Here is a 17288-nt window from a genome sequence, read left to right as displayed (position 1 = left end):
GTTCTGATTAATCTCCTTTGTCAGTGTGTCCTTTGCCATTCCCTATCACTCCTCCCTGAGAGAGACTTCACCCTGAGTCATAAGGAAAAGGGGATGGCATATTCTCTTAGCTACTTCCTTCTGAAAATGGACGCTGTGGGTTTCAGGGTGAAGATCTTCTCTCACTACTCTAAAGGGCCCCTTTGGCAATAGGAAACACATAAACTATTACAGAGATTGATTTTGGTATTTAGATGCACTGTTATCAATTATGCTTAGCCGTACATGTTCATATCCTTGAAGATGTATCATGGAAATGTTGCAGCCTAGAAGACAAAAATTTAACTAACAAATTAAAAGTGCATGAGTAAAAAATTAAAAAGCATTAATATTCCAAGTAGAGGCTTTAATAGTGGCACAAATCAAGTTACAGAGGGACGGTAGTTCTTACAATAAAAGGCCTATTGACTATCACTTTGTCTATTATAGTATAAAGGTTAGGAACCACAAGATGTAGAGGCTCAACTATGTCATTTATTGTTCTTAAGTCCTGGACCAAAGTCCATCTACAACTGGGTTGTTTTACAACTCGGAAGTCTGCACACAAGACAGAGATGAAGAAACTGCTGAAGGTTTTCGTCAATTCCAACAACTAAGAAATAGTGAGAAGAGTTGGGACCTCAGAAGGCCTTTAGGACCAAATAGTAGGCTCTTGTGTCCACGAGAAAACGAATATACTTACCAGTAATGTTAATGCTCACCCACAGGTCTTCTGGGAGGATCTAAATCTTTGAACCGTCCTCCCTTGTTTCCAGCTGGGAGCTGGGGCCTGTCAGTCCTGTCAGCCATGAGGACCTGATGTAGGCTACCATTGGCCAAGTGTCCTTCAGATCCACACTTAAAGCAAGTGAGTGGGAGCTTCCTCTCTACTCTCTTGTCTATCTGTGGCTCTTGTCTGTGACACTGTCGACTGACGTGGCCCAGCTTTTATTAAGCCCTCAGAGATTCCTAATCTTAGGGTAGTATACATATAATTTTTAAGAACGGTACTAAAAATTGGCTTAAATAATTCACATTTAAATAATTAACAAACACATATGTTGTTTTTTGTTGTTGTTAAGTGCTGTTGAGTCGTAGACAACTCATAGTGACCCTATGAACAAAAGACCTGAACACTTGTATAACTTGGTCGTTTCTCCATGTTCATAGAGTTTCTGGAGGCAAGCCATTTTGGAAGTGGATCCACTCCTTCCAAGCTTGTTTTAATCAGGAAGCTCCACCAAACATTGTCCACCATGGGTAACCATTACCGCATTTGGCACATAAGTGTCACAGTGTTTATCATCACAACAACCACGAGTTACACGTATACCCTCCCAAAAAACTACCCTGAATCTCTTATGAGAATTTAAATTGCAGTTATTTATATCGTGTATAGAAAACCAGGTTTTAAGATTATAATTTAGTGAAAGCACTTTTGTGACTTGAGTTATATGTGTATCTCAAAACTCAAATTTATTGCCATTGACTCAGAACTAACACACAGTTGCCCCTCCAGTGGGTTTCAAAGGCTGTAAATCTCATGGGATCATTTTCTCCATCATTATACTTTGGGCATGCTGCCAGGAGGGACCAGTCCTTGAAAAGGAAATCATGCTTGAGAAGGTGGAGGGTCAGCACAGGAGAGGAAGAACCTGAATAAGATGGGTTGACACAGTGTGGAAATGGGAGCAAGGGTGTCAGTGAGACTGGCTCAGGGAAGAGCAGGGTTCAGAGCTATTGTGTTGCTCTGAGTCATCAACTCAATGGCACATAACAACAACATACGTTGGAGCAGCTGGTGGGTTCGAACCACCTGCCTTTTGGTTGACAATGCAATTTCTTACCCCCTAGGCTATCAGAGCTCCTTTTATGCATATAATTCCTTAAAAAAAAAAACAAACAAAAAAAACCCCTTGGGAACCCTCTCAGGGCAGTTCTATAATGTCACTGTAAGTCTGAATCAACTGAACAACAAGCATGTTTGGTTTGGGTTTTTTAATCTTTGCGGAGAAAGATCATCACATCTTATCTCACAGAGCCGCTGGGTGAGTTCAAACAGCCAACATTTCGGTTAGCAGCTGAGCATTTAACTGTGCAGCTCCAGGGCTCCTGGGTCAGAATGAATTGGGAAGCGTAGGAATTTGTGATGAACCAAGGATAAAAAAATTCAATGGCAATAAGTTTCTAAGTAAAAGAATTTGCACTTGTTCTAACCTGTACTGGGTGAAGTAGGTTCAATGAAAGGCACAAATAGTTAAACATTAACTAACCCACCGTTGATTGTTCCAGTCAACTCAAGGGTACCTTGGGAGAAAAGCTAGTAATCTATTTCTGAAAGGTGAAGAAAAACAAAACTCTTTGCCATTGAATTGAGACCAACTCATAGAGACCCCCTCCATCAGGTTTCTCAGTCTGTAAATCTTTACTAGAGGAAACTGCCTGTCCTCCCATCCCCAAGAGTGGCTGATGGATTCAAATCACCAACCTTTAGCTCACAGCCTAAGATTTTCATCTTAGGGAGCACAGTTCTACTCTACAATCCATGAGGTTGACGTTACTTAGAATGGATTCCAGCACAGCTGGTGAAGTCTGGGAGTCCTGGAGGAAGGTGGACAGGAGAACAAGTGTACCTTCTCCAACTACTAGCCGTATTTTGTGAGAGAAGACTGAAAAGCACAGCAATGAGATCAACGTTTATTGACCAAAACCACTGGATACAGTCCCAAGTCATCATGCAGATGTGAAAGGGTGAAAGTCTGGAGGGGGAGGTAGAAGTGAAAAGAAACAGGGCAGGAGACGCAAGAAGTGGGGTCTCCATTTGAGCCGGAAAAGAAGTCAGCTGGTATCAATGTTTTATTTTAATTAACGGAAACAAGTGATTTTGGTTTTACTAGGATCTGTGAGCTTTCAGGGAGCTTACTATGTAACAGAACATAGACAAAGTCTCCAAGTGAGGCTCAGATTGAAAAGAAGGAAAACATTAAATTCTAATGGCAATTTTAGACATGAGAATGTGTAATTTGCTTTTCTGGTAATCTTATAGCTTGAAAATTTACCAAATAATGTTAAGATGTCTGAAATCAAAGCGTGGTTATATGCTTCATGATTTTCATGATAAAAAAAGTTTTTCTAAGCAATCAGAGGTCAGGATAGTTAATGAAGTAAAAGTTAGCATTTTTTGAATGTGCAGTAGGAAATTTATCTAAAAGTTACTTTTTCATGAGTGTTTTTTATAACTTGAAAGTTAATTACAGGCAGTCTCCAGGTTACAAACAGGACTGGTTTGTGTGGCTGTATGTCAAACGTTTAGGTAAATTGAAACAAGTACATAAGGTTCTTTATAGCCTTTGTTTAGTACAAGAAAAAGCCCCAAAGGCATAGTGGTGAAAAGGTTCAGATGAATTCTTCAGGTCAGTGTTTTGAACCCCTCAGCTGCTCTCTAGAAGAAAGATGAGAGCGTGTGCTTCTGTAAAGGTTTGTAGCTTTGGAAATTCTATGGCAGTTCTACTCTGTCCTTGCAGGGTGGCCAGGAGATGGAACTGATTCAAAGGTATTATTAATGCAAAAAAAGGCTTGATGGTTTCCCAGTGTTTTAAAATCTGAACTTACAAAAAAGTGAAGGTGGTTGTGGAGAATTTGTCGAGCCTAGGAGTCAGTTCAGTTATATCAAAGTGAAAGCAAACTTCTGTAATACTTAAGGGCAAATATAAGTTGTTTGTAAATCAGACACTCATAAACCAGACACTGCCTGTAACTGTATCAAATTATTTTCATATAATTATGTGGTTGTGGTCTGTTCTATTGATCCACAAGAGAGGTCTCTACGATTTAAAAAAAAAAAACCCCAAAAAACACTCCATAAATAAAATGCAGATAACTTCTATGGAAAGCTGCTGGTTTAACAACATTTGGAAAACATGAGTTTTCAACATGTTCACAAACTTTCTCACATCCTTGATATCAGACAAAGAAAGTATGACATCTCTAAAAAAGCCTGATGTTGTACTGGTAGATTGCTAGGGGATGTGGCAAGTCTGGGTGGGTATTAATTTCAATACAAGTCTTACTGTTTCTTGAGGCATTTTCTTCACTGATTTTTAAAGACTCAAGAGTATTTCCTAGTATCTGTAACTTGTCTATTATCAGAAAACTCAAACTCATTGCCATGGTATTAGAAACGAGTCACAGTTGATCCTCAGAGGGTTTTTGGAGGTTGTAGATTATACGAGAGGAGACTATCTTTGTCCTGTGAAGCAATTAGTAGTGGATTCGAACCACCAGAGAGGCATAGCATTTGGCTTAGCACCACAACTCTCTACAGATTAGGCCATCAGAGTTCCTTTTGTCTATTATATATATTTTTTGGAGGGTTTTAATCTTGTAAGTATTTTTCTTTAATACACAGTATAGTTAATTGGTTTGTAACTCAGAAAACGCAAAAGCAAGGCAGATGATTCTCATCCTCCCCTTCCTCAGAGACAAGGAGTGTCCTACGATTGGTTCCTATCTTGCCAGAACTTCTGTAGGTACACTATCCTAGAATAGACGTATCGAGTAAGATCTTCTACTCCCTTTTTACTCAAAGGAAAGGATGCAGTACATACTATTGTACATCTAATGTCTTTTAATGTTAATACACATTAAAGACATTCTCATTCTTCATAACTACAAAGCATTCAGTACTAATATTTGATACAAAGTATCAAAAAATTTTTGTACTTTATTTTTCTACTCCTCTACAAAAGAATATTTAAGAGGTTTCACTACTGGAAATATACCTGAAAGAAACCATAGCTGCCACCCAAACAGATAATGAACACTCATGTTTATTGATGTTTATTCACAATAGCAAAGAAATGAAAACAACCCAAATGCCCATCAACAAACGAATGGATAGAAAAACGATGGTATTCACAATAGCAAAGAAATGAAGACAACCCAAATGCCCATCAACAAACGAATGGATAGAAAAACTATGGTATATTCACCCAATGGAATACTACGTAGCACTGAAAAACAAAGGACTTATAAAATACTATACAACATGGATGAGCCTGGAGGACATTTTGCTGAGTGAAATATCTCAGTGACAAAAGAACAAACACTGCATAATACCACTGACCTGAGGGTTGGAAGGAAACTAAGAGGGAATAAATAAGGAACACTGCACTGGAGCAGATGTTTAACACGTTGCCGCAATTGATGGTAAAATGTGTTTCTAAGCACAATCATCAATTTAAAAGTGTGTGGCAACATGTTAAAAGGAATATATGATAAGGTATCATTCTATATGACAAGAGTCCAGAATAAGAGGTGCATAGCAAAGTGGACTGGGGGAGGGTTGGGGGAAGGGAGGAAATTATGCAACAATGAATGATTTTTTTTTAAGAGAACTGGGTGGGGAATAGGGAGAAAAATGTGCAACAATGAATGAGTGAAAAATCTAACTTTTCTGTAAACTTTCGTTAAAATCACAATTTTAAAAACTTTTAAAAGAAAAAGATGTTCTCAATCTCAGACAATTAAAAAAAACTGATGCCATGAATAACCCTGTTTGTATATTATTTCTCATATATGCTGGCATAGGTAAAGAATATCGACTCGGCTGTAGAATTGTTAGAGTATATGTTGTTGTTATGTGCTGTCAAGCTGGAACTAACTCATCACTGACTCTCCAGTGAGTTTTTAGAGGCTGTAATTCATGTGAGAGAAGACGGCCCATCTTTTTCCATGGGCAGCTGGAGGATTCAGACTGTCTGCTTATGGGTTAGCAGTGTAACTCCTTAACAACAAGGTCACTAGAGCTCCATAGAATATGAATATATATATATATATATATATATATATGTGTGTGTGTGTGTGTGTGTGTGTGTGTATATATATATATAAATAGTTGTTAAGTGCTGTCGAGTCATAGACAACCCATAGCGACCCTATGAACAGAAGTCTTGAATACAAAACTTTCATCTTTTCTTGAAGTTCATAAAGTTTCTGAAGGCAAGCTTATTTTTGAAGTGGATGTCACTCCTGCTTCTAAGTCTGTTTTATTTGGGAGATCCATAAAAAAGCAGTCCCAGTGGCTATGAGGCCAAATTCAAACACCTCACGTCATGTCCTTTTGAATATATGTGTGTGTGTGTGTGTAGTTGTTGTTAAGTGCCATCGAATTGTATATGACTCATAGCGACCCTATGAATGAAAGACCTGACACTTGTATAACTTTCATCATTTCTCCAAGTTCATAGGGTTTCCGGAGGCAAGCTATTTCAGAAGTGGATGCCACTCCTGCTTCCAAGCTTGTTTTAATCAGGGAGCTCCACCAAACACTGTCCACCATGAGTAACCATTATCGCATTAGACGCATCAGTGTCACAGTGTTTAGCATCATAGCAACCATGAATTACCTTTGTACAGCAAATTGACAGACCAGTGCTATACAACTTAGAAGAATGTTTGACTGAAACAATTAAAAACCAAAGGTAACCGCAAGAAAGAAAAAAGAAAGTAGCCCCAGACTGGTGGCCAAAGGCCTTTATAAGTACAAGGCCAACCCCAATAAGCCCACATCCTGTTGTGATCAACAGCCACACCCAAGTCTCAACCCCAAACCAGAAAACAGACCTTTGCAGAATTCAGCCACTCCACTCATCTTCACAGACATAGTTTTTAATATTCTAAGACATCTGTCAATTACTCCAGCATTTTATTATGCAAGTGTGGAGACAGCAGGGTTCTGAGAAGGGAGAATGTTCCAGAAACCTGGTCGCTCTGGTCTCTGAGAAGTCCTGTGTGTTCACATGTAAGCTGTTTCCCTGAGAATCAAAGAAGTCTGAACCACACCTTACTCAACCTCCCTGAGAGCCTTTCCTTCATGTTTCTACTTTTGAGACCAATGACAGCTGTTTGGGTTTTTAGGAGCTGATGACCATTTTCCAACTCTTGCACTGGAACGGAAGCCTAAAGGCCCTTCGTGAAACAAAATGTTCTCGACAGGTGAGCATTTCCAACCCCAATCAGGTCTGTGCTGTGTGGGCCAAGCAGCTGGCTTCAAGGATCCTCTGTATTAGGGCTTTTCTCCATTTAAATTTGGTAAATCATTTATTAAATTAAGTTAGAGTAGATAACACTTTCAAAAAATTATATACAACAGTCCAGCCGACGCAGGGATTGACATATATACATATACTGATGAGAACTGTGGCTGCACAGAGCACTGAGTCAGTTGCCTGTACTGATTGCCAAAATGCAGGGATGTTCACACAGACATAATTTCTCTGAATTTGCTCTGTGCACCTGCTCTGCTTATTACACAGACACCTACTACATAGAATCTGTGCCCTTTATACCTTCACTGTAGAAAGAAACCTGAGAATACAAGCATAAAGTTAGCTACAGGGACTGTCACCAAAAGACTCAAAGGACCACAGAAATGATCGCAAAAGTGAGCAAGCTGACATTAAATCAGCCCCATTTTTTGGTTTGTAAATGTCTTCTTTTCTTTAGAGCAGAGCTGTACGATTTCTTTGTTACATCTGAAAAGCATGCTTTCCTACTTTAATGGTCAAGGCAAAACGTTCTCTTGTATATTTAACGCTTTTCAGCTACTGCCCACAAAGATTTATTCTTCCTTTCCCTCTCTGTTAGAATTTGACAGGCAGTAGTTTATTTTTGAGAATTCCCTAACAGGCATTTGTCTGAGGAACAAATCCTGGACCAGTCAGCAAGCCGAGGGTGGCTTTGAGAATTTGCTATACTGCAGTCCCAGGAATTGCCAGTTGTTCTGTGCTTAGAACGTCTGACTTTCAAAATGTCAAAGATGGAAAAGGAATGAGTAGCTGACGATGGCTTTGCCTATTTTTTCTTTTCCTTTGATTTTATAAAAAAGCCTTTGAAATATGCTGGTTTGGTTTTAAACACTTTTCCATGATTGTTTTTAATTTCTTAAGGGCATAAATAAATACCATATGTCCTTACAAATAAATATAAGCAAAGCATCCACCAGGCACAATCTTCTTAAGGCATATCCATCAAACCTGTGTGTGATGCTAAGACACGTGTTTGCATTAGTTTCACCTGAGAATTGTCAGGTAAATAACTTTTTTTAATGATTTGCAAGTGTAAGAGACAGTATCCCACAGGGTGCCATTCTCATATCAGTCATGATAATGGGTTTATCCCGTAATGTATTTCTTAAGTTCTATCTGTAGTCACTGTGAGGCCTTTGGATGTGTGAGCTAACAACACAGCAACTGGCAACTTGGCAGTACTGATCTCTAAGTTTTTTGAGAGGTAGTTCCTACTCTTAAGATTCTGCAGTGATTGTACCCAGAACTAGTCCTGCTCGCATCCTCAGTATGGCTGTTTTCCCCTCTCAGTCTTGCCAGGAGATAGTCATAGCCAAAATGGCTCAGTGATTTGTGTTCACCCAGCTGTTGCATTTTCAAAAGAAACCTATATTTTCCAGCAAAGTCAGAGCTTTGTTTTGTGACCATTACCGAGTCGGTCCTGGTGGTTGAGTTTGTAATCAACTTGTACTATACCAGCTCATCCCATTATTTTCTTTGGAAAAAGTTCCATTTGAAAGCATCAAAGTCCCTGGGCAATGTGAATGGTTGCTGTCCTCAGCTGCTAATTACCAGGCTGGAGTTTGGAGTCCATCCAAAGGTACCTCAGAAGAAAGGTGTGGTGATCTACTTTTGACAATATCAGTCCTTAAAAACCCTTTGGTTCACAGTTCTGCTTGGGTGCACACATGTCACTGAATCAGAATCAATTACTAATTGTTTTTACTGGTTTGTAAACTCTCTGAGACTTGGTTGGTGGTAAATGCCCAGAGCTGGGCGGAGGGAGGCAGAGAAGCAGTCATGCAAGACTGTGACGTGGTGCCTTAGCTGTTCTCTACTTACACTTTGGACTTTGTCTCTTGGCTCCCAGGAAGTCATCTCCTACTATTCCCAGTACTCCCTAGATGAAAAGATGCGCAGCCACATGGCCCTGGACTGGATCATGAAGGAGCGCGAATCGCCAGGAATCCTCTCTCAAGAGCTGCGACTGGCCCTGAGGGAGCTGGAGGAGGCCAGGAAGGCCGGACAAGAGCTACGGTTTTATAAAGAGAAGAAAGAAATCCTGAGCTTAGCCCTGACACAGATCTACAGCGACCCTGACACTTCCTCCCCCAGTGATGACCAGCTCAGCCTCACGGCCCTGTGTGGCTACCATTAGCAAGGTGTAGCAAGGCCCGAGGTGGTTTAAGGATGGATGAAGCTGGACTCTCTTAGGAAGCCCACGGAGGGGCTCATCTGAGGCTTTAGCACCTGTAGCTACTACCTGAAGGCTGTCCTAATCACCTCCCCAGTCCAGTCACAGATAGAGAAGTAGGTCTACTAGCCAGAGCCAACGACTTAGCATCCCCCATTGTGCTTTTTCCCCATTGTGAAACTATTTTCAATAGTGTCACCTTAGACTGAAAGGATGGAGACAGAATTTGAACAAGTTTCCAGGCTTGACTCCAATCTGAAGCCTTGGTGCCATGTGCCTTGCTAGTTCAAGTATGTTGTTTCAGAGAATAGCAACAGCCCCCAAAAGAACAGCCCCTGGGAAGGAGGGAAGAAGCATGACAATGTTAACAATACTTGGGAGTAAAATAAACAATATGATTGTTTTCTAAAACATACAAGGGTCAAAGTCTCTTCCTACAGCTAATTAACATTTATTATTACTGGTTTGCATTCTATTTGCATATCATCTCAAACCCCAATAGGGATTTTATCTGAAATTCAAACTCTCAGAAATCTTGATGTAGTTAAGACTATAAGAATGATTACTATGTTATCATTTTAATGTGGCTTAAAATACGATGGTAATAATATTTTTTAAAAATCACACATTTCCATAATGGGGATAAATTTTACCAGAACAGTATCCTCACTTGTATTCCTCAAAAAGAAAAACAACAACAAAGAAAACCCACCAACCCTGGCAGTCCAGTTTTTCAATGAGTCCCATGATTCTGGTGGTCTAGTGAGTAGGAGTTAAACTGTCCAACCAAATGCAGTCAGTTCAAATCCAACTGTTTTGTGAGAGAAAAATGGGCAATCTCCTCCTGTGTGACTCACAGCTTCTCAAAGTCCATTAGAGGGTCAGCAATGAGTAGTTGTATAATCAGCTGTGTTCATTTTTAATTTGTCAATAGATTGTTTGAGTTGATTATTTCTATTTTTGCCACCACAGACACATAGGGGGAAGTTAAAATTTTTAAATAATAATTTTGAAAAATTGTCAGCATATAACAAATCAGGCTTGCATTTGGCCAGTTTCTCAAGAATTAGAGAATTGAATTTTCAACTAATAATTAAATAATTTTTAGCTTACTTTGTTGATAAGTCCATAAACAAATAGATCAAATACAATATCAGTAAGTTTCCACTTGTGAACTCTTTGAAGAAGTGCTATAATATTACCAACTCTATTTGAAGATGGCCTGGATCAGTCAACTTATTAGGAAATAAAAATGAATATAAACTAAATTCTAGTTACAGTCACTCAATTTTAAAAAGTTCATAGGTTATTTCTATACCTATGCTGTTGTTATTATGTGTTGCTGCTATGTGCTACGACTCATAGCAGCCCAATCTACAATTTCTCTGAATTTTGCTCTATCCTCAGCTAGTCTCATTGTCTCTGACACACCTCACTCCATTATCTCAGTTACTGTGTCAATCAATCTCATCCAGGGTCTTCCTGCCCTGTGCTGTCCCTCCACCCCGTCGCATCAAACATGAAGTCCTTCTCCAAGGACTGGTCCTTCCTGGAAACATGCCCAAAGTATGTGAGACAGAACTTCAAAATCCTTGCCTCCAATGAGCAGCTCGGCTTCATTCTCTCCAGGACAGACCTGTTTGTTCTTATTGCAGTCCATGGAAAAGAATGATTCTGCAAGTAATAAAATAACACTAAAGAGAAAGTTCTTACTTTTAAAGAAATATCAAGGATACCATTTCCCCCATTTATATAAATGCAGACTATCCTAATAGCTAAAACAATGATATGAAAATATTGTATTTAAACTTAATGGTTAAATAGGTACAAGCTTACATAAATAGATGAAATAGGCCACTCCTTACAACTCCATGAAAGCTTCCATGTTGTTAGATGCTGTTAGATGGATTTTTTTACTCATAGTGAGCCAACGGCACATAACAACAACAACATAGTGACCCACGTAGCAGAATGGAACACTACCATAGGATTTTCTAGTTCGTAATCTTTACAGAGGGAACTATGGTATACAGAAGTAGTTTAGCATGTCACACTGCTAACCGAAAGGATGCAGGTCTCTGGAAGTTACAATCCACCAGTGGCTCCTTAGGCAAGAGGCAATCCTCTCTCAGTGGGATTTACAGGTTTGGAAACCTGGTGGAAGGTTTTGGAGGCAGAATTGGCAGTATCAGTGAGCTTGGCATCACCAGGCCTCTCTCTTGTGAAGTCACTGGGGAGGTCTGAACCACCAACAAATCTTTCAGTTAGCAGTCAACCATTGCTTAACAATTGCACCACCAGGGCTACTATATAATAGATCGAGTATTTTAGAATTAGCCTTGGTCATGAAAAAAAAAAATTCACTCTAAACCATGACATTTTCGTACCAGGGGAAATTTTAACTATATACCTATCCTGCTTAAATACCTTCAAAGGGTGATATAATATGTAATTTCAAATAAATTGTGTTTAAAAGTACTATTTTAAACAAGCAAATCACACACTTACAATTGTTGTTGTTATACATCGAGTTGCCTGTGACTCATAGCAACTCTATGTACAACAGTTCTGAACCCCACCCTGTCCTGAGCCAGTCTCACTGACTCCAACACACTTACTGCCATTACCCCAGTTACTGTGTCAATACATTTAATCCAGGGTCATTCTTTCTTACACTGTCCTTCCAACCCTTCCAAGCATGATGTCCTTCTCCAAAGACTGGTCCCTCCTGTTCACATTCCCAAAGGATGTGAGATGGAGCTTCAAAATCCTAATCTCCAAGGAGAAACTTGGTTTCATCTTCTCCAAGCTAGACTTGTCTGTTCTTTTGGCAGTCCATGGTATGTCCAAGACTCTACTCCAGCACCACAACTCAAAGGCATCAATTCTTTTGTCATCCTGTCATTTTCCAGCTCTCAGATGCATAGCTGGTAATTGCAAAGACCATGGCCTGGATCAGGCAGTGCAACTCTTTGCCCTTTGACTAAAAATAATTTAACAAAATCCAAGCAAATCACAAAATTATGGCAGGAGTGTGAAGAATGAAGACCAAAACAAACTAATCACTAAACTTGTGTGAACATACAGAACACAGACCTAAAAACATTAAATGTTTAACGTTCAGAATTAGATTTTCAGTTTGTTCAAAATCTAGAAAATCTGTAAACCCATACAACTATCTCTCGAAAAAGAAAATCACCCAACTATAGCTTTTTTCCTGAAACTCTGTACTGCATGATGCACCATCTAGGCCTAATAGGAAAAGAAAAAAAGCATAAAGATTTATCACTGACCTATTTCTTTAGGGAAAGCTGCTAAAGCTTGAAGCTGATTTTAGCTGAAATGCTTTAAGCAATCCTGAAGTGCATAATGTCATGCTTTTCCTTCTTGACATACTTATTGCATAATTTCTTTTAGGAGAATTAGCACAGCACTGTTTTGTATGAGGTGGAGGCTAAAGATGCCCCAAATGACCACATTTTCTAAACAGTAGTACCATCCCATCATCTCTAATATGAACCATTCCTCCCACCTCCAGCCCTTACCCACTTGTCATCACCCTTGTCTCTGAGTTTTATAATCCACTAAAAAGACTCATAGAAACTCACAAGCGTCATACCAGTGAGTCCCAAATCCATAGATCAAGCTTCAGTCTGAAGGTCTGATCCAACCTACATGACCACAGTGGCTGATGAGCAATAGGCAGCCTGGTTTGACAGGTAAAGCCGTATGTGCTCAGTTGGATAAAATCAGGAGCAAAATCCAGAGCCCAGAAGAACGGAACCTTCCCAGAGCATTGCTGTCTATACAGGCTACAGACCAGATCCCCAAGGGAACTAAGAATTGGCATTTGAGTCATACCGTCTAATAAGGCGGGAGCTCCAGATTCATCCCACCTTAATCCCACTTCATCAATACAACAGACAGCTCATTCCAGAATGGGGTCGTCAACACAGGCAAGAGGCTATAGGCTTTACAATACTTTACAGTGTGGAGGACGTGGCTAGAAGAGCTATGTTAAGTTATATACTGCACCAAAGTTATATTTTTTGCTTTATTACCTTGCAGAGAGCCAATGTCAAAATTCCTTCCAGAGTGTCCATCATGTTAAAGTGCTAATATTATGACTGCTTTTAGGCAGAGCTCCAGATAAACTCAATGCTTTCCCTCCCCTGGTGGTTCCTAACTTTGCATATTTGAAACACCTGGAAGCTTTTCAAAATTCCATCTATCAAAACTGCGTCCAGAGCAATTAAATCAGACTCATGGGAAGTGGGGCTTGGTCATTAGTACTTTTTTTTAAAGCTCCCTAGGTAGTTCTAGTGAGGTACAAGTTTGAGAATCTCTGCTATTCCCAAATAAGTATTGGCGAAGAGGTTAAAAGCTTAACAAATGGGAGCTATTATCCACTTGGTCTTGGCCTCAAACACACAATGCATGTGAAAATACACAACACAGATTTAAACTAGGTAGGGGAAAATCCTTTCTCTTGAGCAAGAGGCTCTCTTGGAGGCCAGACCGAAGCAGGTCAAACACAAGCATGCATAGATCCCACACATACCATTTAATGTATAGCCCACTAACTGGGCCTACCTGGCCAGGATAGACCAGTAGCATATAGAGTACCATTATGTCCATCATCCTCCATGCCAGATGGAGAGCAGGTATGGAAGAGTTTCACTGGAACTGTTTCCAGAAGTCAGTGGGAATGGCCTGTCATGTAACTACCCCATTAAAGCCTCTCACACGTACCACAGTGGGATGTGTGTGGAAGTTACTACTATCTCTCCCTGGACCACTTTTGAATCAGAGGACTGACTAATCATCAATACATTATCTTCTCCTTATAAGTAATTAAGCTACATTCCATGTGTTAACAAGTGAGCTCAAGGTCAGCTGAGAAAGCTGTGACATCATTCCCATCAGGCCATAACCAACTCACAGTGGGTTTTCTGACACTGTCAATTGCATGGGAAGAGAAAGCTCTCCTTTCTTCCTCAGAGCAACTGGTGGATTCAAACTGGCAGATCGGTGCTGCTTTTGGCTTAGAAGCAAAGCTCTTCTTACAGACTATGCTGCTAGAGTTCCCTAAGGAATGAACCCTATTAGTTATTAGTTCTCTTTTCCAAATTACCTATGGCCATCTAGCAATCAAGAACTGCCGGGAAGTGCCTTTTAGATTTGCCATTGTGTACAGAATTGATGCAGCAGAGCAGAATTGGATGACAAGGTCCTTCAGATGCTGTATCATTTCACTAGATGTTCCTAACCATACCTCAACTAGACTTTTTGGCCCAAAGCTATTCGACAGGACTTTACTAGACAGCACAGACCACGCTTTCTTCATCATTAGATTAAACCGAAAGAGCTGACACGAAGAGGATCCAGGGCACAGAAATGCAACAGAAATATACTGTTAGGAAACTAGATTTAGGACTGGGACAGAGTTTACATTTCCCCTACACCCTGTCCCTCCTACTCCGACTATATGAGTGTAAGTTCTCTCATAGGTCAGAGGTTATTCTCAACTTTGAAATAAGTTTTATTATGTGGTAGCCAGCCTGTGCTGTATTCCCGCCATTCTCATGTTTCACATGAGTTATGACTACAGACAAAAAACAGAATCCCATTTTTTTAAAGTTAGTAACAGTATTTTTACGTATCACATTATTTTTCTTTAAATAAAATTTTTATTTTGTTCTGAGTTGCTTACAAAGTTTGTATACATAATTTTTCACACTAGATCGTTCCCCTTTCCTTTACCCACACCATCCTCTACCCATCAAATTGCGCAACCCTACGGTTACCCCCCTTCCCGTCCTTACCCTTCTGCTCCTACCCACTCCTCACCTTGGATCCTCATAAACTTTTTACTAGTTATCTTTCTCTTTCTACAATAATGGTCTTATACAGTATTTGTCCTTGTGGGACTGAGTTAGTTCATTTAGCATAATGCTCTCCAGTCCCTCCCAAGTAATGTAGTGAACTCAAAATCAATGCTCCTGCATGCTGAGTAGTATTCAATCATGTAATATACCACAATTTCTCAATCCATTCCATTGAGGTTGGACATTTGGGATGTTTCCATGTTCTTGTAATAGTGAATAACAATGCTATGAACATTGGTGTACAAATCTCCATTTGTGTTTCAGTTCTCATTTCCTTGAGGTATATTCCAGGCAGTGCAATAGCTGGGTCATATAGAATTTCTATGTTCAGCTTTTTGAGGAAACACCACACTGTCTTCCAGAGTGGTTGTATCATTTTACAGTCCCACCAACGATGTATAAGAGTTCCTATCTCTCCTAAATTTATTACTTGCTGTCCTGTTAAACTTCGCCATTGCTAGTGGGATGAGATGGTATCTCATTGTGGTTTTTATTTGCAATGCTCTTATTGTCAGTGATTCTGAGCATTTCTTTATCTGTATGTTCGTCATCCTAAAGTCTTCCTCTGTGAAAAGTCTTTCCATGTCTTTTAACCATTTTGTAATTGTGTCCTGTGGAGGTCCTGTAGGATTCTGTAAACTTTTGATATGACACTCTTGTCTGAAATGGTATTGCCAAATGTTTTTTTCCCAGTCAGTAGGTGTCCTTTTCACTCTATTGGAAAATGTTTTTGATGCGTGTAGGTATTTAATCATTACAAGGTCCCATTCATCAATTTTATCCTCTCCTGGTCGTATATTTTCATATATTTCTAGCTATATTTGTCAGCCTTTTTATATCATGAGCTAGGCCTTCTAAGCTTGACCCAACTTTGTCTCTTATGCTCTTTATGATTTTGGGCTTTACCCCTAGGTCTCTGATCCACCTTGCGTTGATTTTTGTGTATGGTGTGAGATGAGGATCTTGTTTCCGCTTTCTGCAGGTAGCAGTCCAGTTTTGCCAGCACCATTTGTTGAAGAGTTTGTCATTTCCCCATTTGATAGATTTTTGTTTCCTTCTTGACCATGTATAGTTGGATTAATTTCTGAGGTCTATGTTTCTGTCAATGTACCAGTACCATGGTGTTTTGATTATTATAGCTGTGTAGTAGTTTTTGAGATCAGGGAGTACTGTTTCCCACTTAATTCTTGTTTTTCAGAAGTGCTTTGCTTATTTGAAGTCTCTTTCTTCTCCAAATAAACTTGCAAATTGCCTTTTCTATCTTTTTGAAACATGAATTTGAAACAAGAAGACATGAAGTGTTTGCTGCAGAAAGTCAAAGACTGTAGTCTTTAATACGGATTGAAATGTAACATCAAGAAGACAACTGAAAGCACCAAAATGGGTGGAGAAGAGATCGAGGTTGTTAACAACTACAGCATGCTCAGCTCCACAATCAACACTCTTAAGACCAGCAGTCAAGAAAACAAAAGACACATTTCACTGGGAAAATCTACTGTCAGGGACCTCTCCAGAGTGCTGAAAAACAACAATGTCAATCTTAGAGACTAAGGTGTGCCTAATCCAGCCCATGGTCTTCAAAATTACTTGCTATGCATTAGAGAGCTGGACAATGACTAAGGATGCAGGAGAAGGATTGATGCCTTCGAACTATAGTGCTGAAGAAGAGTCTCAAACACACCATGAACTGCCAAGAAAAAAAGTAGGTCTGTCTTGGAGAGGGTGAAACCAAGTTTCTCCTTGCAGGCTAGGATTTTGAAGCTCGGTCTCACATACTCTGGGCACATGGCCAGGAAAGACCAGTCCCTGGAGATGAACAGCATGCTCAGAAGGGTGGAAGGACAGTGCAGGAGAGGAAGACCCCAGATGAAACAGATTGATACAGTGACTGAGGCAATGGGGGTTGGTGTGTAGGAATTAGTGAGACTGGCTCAGGACAGAGCAGGGTTCAGAGCTGCTGTACATAGAGTCGTTTTGGGTTAAAGGTGACTGGTGGCACATAACAACAACAATTGGCATTGTGTTAAATATGTAGATTGCTTTTGGTAAGATTGCTATTTTTACTATATTGAATATTCCTATCCATGAACAGGGAACATCTTTCCATTTTTTAAGGTATTT

General features: G+C 39.8%; 1 protein-coding gene across 1 annotated transcript in view; it reads left to right on the top strand.

The window, feature by feature from the left end:
- Positions 1–9388, top strand: part of LIX1 (Lix1 homolog (chicken)) — a 90526-nt gene extending 81138 nt beyond the window's left edge. The window contains exons 5-6 of the mRNA XM_006885379.1: positions 6937–7014; positions 8956–9388. Coding sequence (XP_006885441.1) covers positions 6937–7014; positions 8956–9243 — 366 coding nt within the window. The 3' untranslated portion in view covers positions 9244–9388. The remainder of the gene's footprint in view (positions 1–6936; positions 7015–8955) is intronic.
- Positions 9389–17288: the final 7900 nt, after the last annotated feature.

The sequence above is a fragment of the Elephantulus edwardii genome, unplaced genomic scaffold (assembly GCF_000299155.1).
Source record: "Elephantulus edwardii isolate Elephantulus edwardi_28Jun2011 unplaced genomic scaffold, EleEdw1.0 scaffold00043, whole genome shotgun sequence".
Classification (NCBI taxonomy): Eukaryota; Metazoa; Chordata; class Mammalia; order Macroscelidea; family Macroscelididae; genus Elephantulus; species Elephantulus edwardii.
Note: the sequence above shows the minus strand (reverse complement) of the source record. Positions and strands in the feature narration are given on the sequence as shown.